Source organism: Tursiops truncatus, chromosome 20, assembly GCF_011762595.2.
Source record: "Tursiops truncatus isolate mTurTru1 chromosome 20, mTurTru1.mat.Y, whole genome shotgun sequence".
Lineage (NCBI taxonomy): Eukaryota > Metazoa > Chordata > Mammalia > Artiodactyla > Delphinidae > Tursiops > Tursiops truncatus.
Window position 1 is genome coordinate 17,842,668 of NC_047053.1, and position 9,512 is coordinate 17,852,179.

General features: G+C 38.0%; 1 protein-coding gene across 1 annotated transcript in view; it reads left to right on the forward strand.

Annotated features, from left to right (window-relative positions):
- Window positions 1–310: 310 nt before the first annotated feature.
- PSMD11 (proteasome 26S subunit, non-ATPase 11) overlaps window positions 311–9,512 on the forward strand; it is a 43,068-nt gene continuing 33,866 nt past the window's right edge. Inside the window, exon 1 of the mRNA XM_073797867.1 lies at window positions 311–2,184. Within this exon, the coding sequence (XP_073653968.1) occupies window positions 2,145–2,184 (40 nt within the window). The 5' untranslated portion in view covers window positions 311–2,144. The remainder of the gene's footprint in view (window positions 2,185–9,512) is intronic.

Consider the following 9,512-nt stretch of genomic DNA (forward strand, 5'->3'; position numbering starts at 1 on the left):
GTCAGAATCATCTACATAAGATGCAGCGTGGACTAATGCAAAGGGAACCTGGGCTAGAAGTCAGAAGAACTGGAGGCAAGTCCTAATGTTATCTGAGACCAGGCTTCTGTTATATAGGTCTTGTTACTGTGGCAAAACAATGGTAAACTATAGGCTGGTCAGAGATGCATTGTGCAGGATGAAACCTTGCAGCTCTGTGCATCAGTGTGTGTGGTGGTAGAGGCGGGGCGGGGGAGGGGCGGCGGCGGTTTGAGTTACTAAAGATGGCTAAAACCGACTGAAGCAGCGACCTCTAATCGATAAAAGACAACAGACTCCCTGTGATGCCTAAGAATAAACATGAGTTTGAAAGACCCTCTCTGAGATACACGAAACCCTGACTAGACTTCACAGGTCTGATGATATGCTGGTGGTTCTGTGTTGCCATATCTTGAAGAAATGTTCATCAGGTCCTGAGAAGCAAAGTCAGGGAAGAGGTCCTCGAATTTACTAGCTTGCACCAGACCATCAGGTAAAGGTAGGACATTTATTTGGCTTAGAATATTCTTCAGAGAGGGACAGTGAAATACTCGTGAGATGATCCAGGTAATAAAAAGGTCATGAAAAATTGTCTCTGAAAAAAAGAATCTAGGAGAAATGGAGACTTCCAGAGAAAAGCTACCAAATGCCTATGTATCAAAACGCCTGCCAAGAACACAGCCATTGAATGGTGACATCTGAGTGGCTTTGTTTGTTGGAGTTGTCTCAGGTGAGGTAAGTTTATGTCTTCTCACTCTCCTTGATCTTTGTATAATTCCCTGGTGCTTTACAGTGACTCCACAACTTTCTTATTGTGGGTTCTGGGCAAGTTCCTTAACTTCTCTAAACTAGCCTCAGTTTCCTCATCTGTAAAACACAGATCTGTAGTGCCTGCTACTAAAGGTGGCTTTAAGGATGAAGTGAAGTAATATATGTGAAAGTTTCACTATCAGATACTTGATAAGCTCCCTTCTGCCAAGGAGCTCCTAAGATCGATAGGCAGAGCATGATGTCACTTCACTGCTAGCCTCTAGCTACAGTAACACTAGCACTTTGAGTCCTGTTCTGACTTGTGATCCTTATTTTTAATCATTTTACTTCTGCCCAGTGGAGGAAAAACAAATGGAGCAAGTTGTAGATGCCACAAAGCCCTTTATAAATGGTTGTAAGGCTAGTAATGCTCCAGTGCTTGCACAGGATGGGTTTCCAAACAATCTTCGCTAGTACAGAGGGTAATTTCAGAGGCCCAAGGAAAAGTCTGAGTACTCCTCTCAGAGGCAGAAGTGTAAGCAATCAGTTCCTTCTTTAAAAAAACCCACAAAAAACAACAAAAAAAGGCATTATTGAGATATAATTCACATATCATAAAACTGATCTCAGTAGAAAAACTGGATCTTGGGTAAATAATCCCTGTGTACTTGAGTAGCACCTCGAAATCGAATTAAAAAAAGAGAAGAATTTCACTTGAGGAAACAAAGCTAATAGAATTGGAACAGACCTTTAGAATAATATCATCAGAGAGATGCAAGTATATTGCATCCACAGAGCATGAACAGGCATTACAAAAATGAAGTAAATTGGAGATCTTAACAATGAAAAACATACTTTTTGAAATAAAACAATAGGTGGGTTGAATGGCAGAGTGGATACACAGAAGAGTGAATACTGTTCTGGAAAACTGGATGGAGAAATTCTCTCAGAACGCAGTAGGAAAAGAAAGTAGGTGGAGAATGAAAGCCATTGGGGGGGGGGGGTAGATGGAGTGTTCACATCTATCTAATAGGAGTGACAGGAGAAAGTGGAGAAAATGGAGGGCAGATATGGCAACGTTTTTTGTTAATCCTCTAACTGCTGTTCTCCAACCCTTCTCCCCTGCTGGCCAGGCTGTCTCCCACCATAGTTGCTGAACATGCCCACCAATTGTTTTTCCAGTCACCCTTGCAACTGGGGCATTGATGTGTGATCCAGTCCTGACCAGTGGGACCAGACAGGAGTTCTGCTAGGCGACTTCTATGAGTATTTCTCCACAATACCAAGAGACGCACAAGGAACGACTGCTTCCTGTGTTTGGATGCAGTTGTGTGAGGATACACTATCTGGAGCTGTAGTGGTCATCTTGCAACCACATGGGGACAAAAGCAATGCTGAGAATGGCTGAACAGAAAGGTGGACCTTGAGTCCTTGTATACTTTAGATGTTAATCCCCTATATGTTTTAGACTTTGCAAATGCCTTCTTCTATTCTGTCACCTATTAACTTTGTTTATGTGGTATCTTTCATGGATAGAAATAATTCTGATATAATCAAATTCTTGATTGTTCTTCTGTATTGGTTTGTGCTTTTGACGTTTAAAGTTCTTCCCTGTCTCTAGGTCACAAAGTTCATCCTACATTTTATTCAGTTGGATTTATGGTTTTACTTTCACATTTATTTCCTCTCATCTGGAGTTCACCCTTATAGATGATGTTAGGTAGCAATGCAGTTTTATTCTTCTCCATGTAGTGGGCAAGTTTTTCCAACTCCACCTAATAAATGATCTCATCTTTCCCCATTGATTTGTGATGCCTCCTTTATTGTATATCAAATTCCCATTATAAATGGGTCCTTCTTAGAGGTTTCTACCTTGTTCCTTTTGTCTATTGCACTGATACCCACCTATTATGGCCCTGCAATATGTCTTAATATCTGGTAGAACAAGCCTCCTTTTCCCCATTTTCTCTTCTTTTTTAAGGTTAGCTCAGCTATTCATGGACTTTTCTCCTTTATATAAATTTTACAGTAGTTTTACTGTTTTTATTTAAAGAAAAACAACCTGAATTTTATTTGTGATTTATAGATTTGGAGATAATTGCTGGACAGAATAAGTAAGAAAAAGCCTGTACAGAGTCATGTACTAATGACATTTTAGAGCATCAAAAAATAAAAGACACTCTTAAAATTATCAGAGAGGAAAAGCAGATTTCTGAGAAAAGAATAAGAATCAGATTGGCATGTGACTTTTCTTAAGCAACATCTGACACGAGAATGCTGTGGAGCATGTGGGAAAAACAGAACTTCATGCTATGTTCTTTTTTTTAGAAGACTTCATGATGTATCTTTAAACTCAAGCTTGATAGCACAGGGAGGCCAGAAAACTGAACTGCTCTCTCTGCCCAGAAGTTTTACACATTATTTATACATTGGAGGGAAAATGCATACATAAAAGAATTGAGACAATTTATAATTTAACTGAATAATAACAGGCATATGTTATGGACCAGTATTCCTTACATTTGATATTTTGATTTTATGCAATTCTTTGAAACATGTTTTATGAGCTTTGGAGTTAACCCAAACATTGGAGTGAGGAGATTTTATTTCACATGTTAAAGAAAAGGTTTGACATAAAACAATTTGATATTATGTTACAGTTGTGTCACAAAGCACAGCAAGAAGGGCTGTAACTTATGATAGAAAACAGAGCATGTCAAATTTAACTTGAGACCTTTTACTCTCCTTGATCAAGGCTCTTTCTTTAGCTGGATGGATTGTAAATATTTTATCTTTGTATTTCTTATTGGCATAGAGAATGGCAAGTCACAGCATGTTGCAACTCTTGCGTAAAGAAAGTATTTTTAGGTCCACAAGATTGCAACCAAGAGACAAACTTTTTCATGTCGCATTTCTCCTTTTTTTAAAAATTTATTTTATTTATTTTTGGCTGCATTTGGTCTTCGTTGCTGCGCGCGGGCTTTCTCTAATTGTGGCGAGCGGGGGCTATTCTTCATGGCGGTGTGCGGGCTTCTTGTTGAGGTGGCTTCTCTTGTTGCGGAGCATGGGCTCTAGGTGCGTGGGCTCAGGAGTTGCAGCGCTCGGGCTTAGTTGCTCCACAATATGTGGGATCTTCCCAGACCAGGGATCGAACCCATGTCCCCTGCATTGGCAGGCAGATTCTTAACCACTGTGCCACCAGGGAAGTCCCACATTTCTTTTTAAGTCAGAATTATACCTGCCCATTTCACAAACAATTTCTTTAGAGTGCTGAAAGGAAAATAAATGTTGCAGTTAGGAATTATATTCCAGCCAAACCATCACACAAATTTGAGGAGAAAATATAAATAATTAGAGGCACAGAAGGAGCTTAGAAAATTTGCCACGCATAAATTCACTCTGAAATAACTACGTTTAGTTGTTTTAGTTAGATTTTCTGCAGCCTCACACCCAGGTTCAGTTTTATCCAGAAGTGAAACATCTGCCTTACCCTAGGGGTGCTCCAACCTAGGTGCACACAAAGGATACTCCTACAGGTATGTCATTTTTTAAGTTGGTTTCTTTGACAGAAGATGTGCTTTGCAAGAACAAGGATGACGTACAAGAAGAAACAGTAAACAAATTAATGAGCAGAACTTATTGTCTAAATATTAATTGGATTTAAAAGTTTTAAAGTAGTTATGAGCCAAAATTCCAGTCATAACAATGTGGTAGGTATGGTATTTTGGGGCACTTGCTTGCTGAGGGAAGCACTCAGCAAGAGGAAGTGAAAACATGCCAAGGATTTTGGAACCCTGTCTTTTCAAGGGGGGAGATACAGATATTGATTACCTCTAGATATTATTAGAAAAATAATGTTTATATGTGTAACAATTTAAAGGTAGCCACGTAGAAGAGTAAAAGTTGAGTAGAGGGGGAATTCCCTGGTGGTCCAATGGTTAAGACTCCACGCTTCCACTGCAGGGGACATGGGTTCCATCCCTGGTCAGGGAACTAAGATCCTGCACTCCACGTGGTGTGGCCAAAAAACAAAAACAAACAAAAGAGAGTAGAAAAAAACTGAGTGAAGAAATGATCAATTCAGTGGAAGTCAGGAATATGGCAATGGGGAGATAAAAAGGAGAAAATGCATTAAGTAGAGTGCTCAAAATTTATTTTATAAATTACCATAAAGAAAATGGGTTAAATGCACTACTTTTTAAAAATTAATTTTTATTTTAGTATAGTTGCTTTACAATGTTATATGTTAGCCTTCACTGCACAACAAAATGAATCAGCTATACACATACAGATATCCCCTCCCTTTTGGACTTCCCTCCCATGTAGGTTACCGCAGTAAATACACTACTTTTAAAAAAGCTCAGCTTGGATTAAAATTACACACACATACCAAAATCTAGCCATATGATAGTTACAGGAGACACATGTAAAACAACATAAAAAACCTAAATATTAAATAGAAAAAGATACAGCAGGCAAATAGTAGCCAAAAGTCATCTAGAGTAACAATTTAATACCAAAGTGTTATATATAGAGGAAAAATTTTTTAAGAGGAAATTTCAGTTTTTAAAAGGAAGACTCCATCTGCCATGCAAATAATCTCAACCCTATTCCTATTAGGCAAATACAAAACAACAAGATACTATTTCACTTAGATGGCCCAAAATATTAAGTACTGTCGAAGATATGGAGAAAATGGTATTCTGTCACACCACTTGAGAAAGGGTTGGGTGTATTTTTTTTTTCTTAAAAAATTTTTTTTTTCCTTTTTTTTGAGGGTTGGGTGTATTGACACATGGTCATTTGGAAGAGCAATTTGGCAGTATGTAATAAAATTGAAAATGTGCCTATTTTTATAATCCAATGATTACACTTCTAGGTATACTGAGAAACTTTCACACTTGTGCAAGGATGTTCATGGGAGCATTGTTTGTAACAGCAAAAAATAAATCCAAGGGTAACAGTCTAAGTGTTCATTAATAGTGGAATGCATGAATAAATGTGGAATAGTCACACAGTGGAATTTATGCCATTAATAGGAATAAACTAGCTCTTATATGCAGCTCATTGAACAATGAATGAAAAAAGCAAGATGCAGAATAATATGTTTGATATGCTACCATTATATAAATAAAAAATGATTGTTCGCACAAGGCAATACTATATATCAGTTACTGATATCTATCTATCTGTCTGTTTATCTACGTAAACTGAATGGAAAAGTTTTTGCTCTGCATAGGAGAGATGGGACTAAGAATGGAGCTTAAAAGGGACATTAGCTATCTCTCTTTAATGTTACATTCCCTAAAACAATACATCACACTCGACACATTTATAATTATTAATTCTGAGTGGTAGGAATGTAAGAGTTTGTTTTATAATTCCTACTACTTTTCTCTACTTTTTTCCTCAGAAATTAACAACAACAGCAAAAAGAAAGTAAAATTCAAGAAATGGTTGAACTTCAGTAAATATTTCTTCATTGGAAGAGCTATTATTTCCCAGACACTTCAAAGTTAAGAAAAAGGACATTAAAAACATTAAAAAATTGAAATCATTGTATATTTTACCACATGTTTTATTTTTGGATACTTAACATCTTACTATGGATAGAGGAAGAAATTGAAGTTAATACTGATAAACTTTCTGTCTTCTCTCCCCACCTGTTTTTGATGTTATTATTTGTCAAGGTTTATGACATTTACTTTTTGTCCTGTTCAGTCTTAGTTCTATATTTAAATGGAATCACTGCTTACTGTCAGCAGTGCCTTCCCATTATTGAGTTCATTGTTTTAATCCATAGAATTTTTTTTAAAACCACTGATTTTTAAAAATATTTATTTATTTGGTTGGGTTGGGTCTTTGTTGCTGCACATGGGCTTTCTCTAGTTGCATCAAGCGGGGGCTACTCTTTGTTGTGGTGCTCGGGCTTCTCACTGCAGTGGCTTCTCTTGTTGCAGAGCACAGGCTCTAGGTGTGTGGGCTTCAGCAGTTGTCGCTCATGGGCTCTAGAGCACAAGCTCAGTAGTTGTGGCGCACGGGCCTAGTTGCTCTGCGGCATGTGGGATCCTCCCGGACCAGTGCTCGAACCTGTGTCCCCTGCATTGGCAGGTGGATTCTTAACCATTGTGCCACCAGGGAAGTCCCTAATCCATGGATTTTTGTCAATATTTTTTTTCCTAGAAAAGCACTTTGTTCTGTATTCCCTGATATATTTCAGGTTGAGAATATCTGTCTGTTTCTCTTATATTTAACAATATTCTTGGGCCACGTTTTTCTTTCTTTCTCAAATTTGTGGCAATATTTCACTGTTTTCTGGCATTGAATCTTGCCTTAGAGACATCTGAGATAAGACTGATTCTCACTCCACTTCACCCCTTTTAGTCGACTTGCTTTGTCTGTCTGGTTGTTCAAAGACTTCTTTGATGTTTAGCAACTCAACTGGGATAGAGATCGGTGTCATCATTCTGTGTCTTTTTTTGTTTTTCCTTCTTGGAACATGGTTTGTTCCATCTGTAACTAATTTCTTCATTTGTAAAAGAGAAATTTTCAAAAATTATTTCTTTGAATGATTTTCCCATTTTATTTGTTAGGTTCCTTACCTCAGGGACATCAGTTATCTTTTTGGTAGATGCCTTTGTTCTTCATGTCTGTTATTATCTGTATAGTGTAGGAATTCCCCAAAGTCTGTAAACTAACATAAATTACTGTCATGGGACAGTGATATCAGGATGGTTTGGCAGAAGCAAACCCAACCCAGGTCTCCTAGGAATAAGGAAGATAAAACCTTGCTGAAGATGAGCTCACAATCCAAAATTACAAACACATGAGGAGACAATCCTCCAGGAGGGAGAGTCAGCAGACACAACAACCTGTAGGATTAGATCCCCAAGAACATCAAATAATTATCAGATACAGATTATAGACTGGTTTAAATGATTAAGAACATGAAAGAAGGAACCCAAAAAATAATAATACTTTGAAAAAAGGACCAAATAAATCTAGTAGAAATGGAAATATGTATTTCAAATTTAATTAAAATTAAAGTTTAGTGGATGGACTAAATAGCAGATTAGAAGCAGCTGATGATATAATCAGTGAACTATTAAATAATTTCTACAAATTACCTAGAATGTAGCACAGAGAGATGAGGAGATGGAATAGATAAGAAATATGGTGAAAAGAAGCAGATAGTCTAACAGCACTGTCCAATAGAAATATAATGTGAGATAAGTATATAGTTTTAAAATTCATAGTACCAACATTAAAGAAAGTAAAAAGAAACGGGTGAGACTAATTTGAAATATGATCATTTTGACATATAATCAGTATAAAAATTGTGAATGAGGGCTTCCCTGGTGGCGCAGTGGTTGAGAGTCTGCCTGCCGATGCAAGAGACACGGGTTCGTGCCCCAGTCCGGGAAGATCCCACATGCCACGGAGTGGCTGGGCCCGTGAGCCATGGCCGCTGAGCCTGCGCGTCTGGAGCCTGTGCTCTGCAACGGGAGAGGCCACAGCAGTGAGAGGCCCGCGTACCGCAAAAAAAAAAAAAAAAAAAAAAATTGTGAATGAGATACTTTACTTTTTTCCCATAGTATCTTTAATAAAATCCAGTGTGTATTGATAGTTTGCATTTGTACCACAGCTCAGATTGGACTAGCCACATTTCAAGTGTTCACTAGCCACATGTTGCTGGTGACTACTGTGTTGGACAATGTAGATCTAACTTACGTCTAAAAAGATTTCCAGAGAGAAGAGAGGTAGAGGAGGCAGTATGTGAAGAGATAATGGTTGAGAAATTTCCAGGATTCATGTAAGGCATGAATCCTCAGACTCAGAAATTCTTCATCAGAGTGTAAATACTTTGTAGTGAACCTGTAGAGAGCTTAGGACAGAAGAGATGTTAAAATTAACCAAAGAGAAAAGACAGATTGCCTATGAAGGAACTTCAATTAGACTGAGAAGAGTCATCTTTAATATCTTTGAAATGCTGAGTAAAAATAAGTGTCAGTGTAGGAACTTTGTACCCACTGGAACGAACAATTAAGAATGAGAGTGAAATAAAGACATTTCAGTCAAAGACAAAGTTTATCACTGACAGACTTTCACTGAAGGAGAACCATAATAAAACACAAATACAGCAAGGTATTGGAGGTCTGGGGAGAGGTGGCAGTGTGAGAGAGAAGGATTTCCAAAGAGGGGTGAAAAGATAATAATGACATACTTTGTGTACTCTTTATTTTTTTTTTTCCTCTCTCTTTCTCTCTCTGTAGCTCCAATGGCAGGGAATGTGTAGAGTTGAGGGATCAGTACTAGCTTAGAATTCTTAACCTTAGCTTCCTGTCTGCTGCACAGAGTATAGGCACAGAAGAAAGAGGAGGAGTATATACTCTCGTATTAGCAGGATAGTACCTTATAGCATTTCCCTATTTGCTCAACTATGGGATACAAAGAAAGCTCAGTGAAAAATTAACAAGTATAGAGAGGAAAGAAATAGCTTTGGACTATAGGTAGCATGAGGGGATACTAGGGCTTTGTAGTGTGTTTGGGAGTTGTCTTGGGACAGAAAGAAGCTTGACAGAGAGGGAAAAGAGGCCAGACCAAGGGTGAGGAAGTCTAAGATGGGAAACAGAACTGACAGTTATTTGCCCCTCTATTGCTATAAAAATCACCAATTAGATTTGTTTAGCCCTCCAAGTAGGCTCTCTGAGGAAGGGGAGTAGTGTGTGCCACAGCTTATTTAT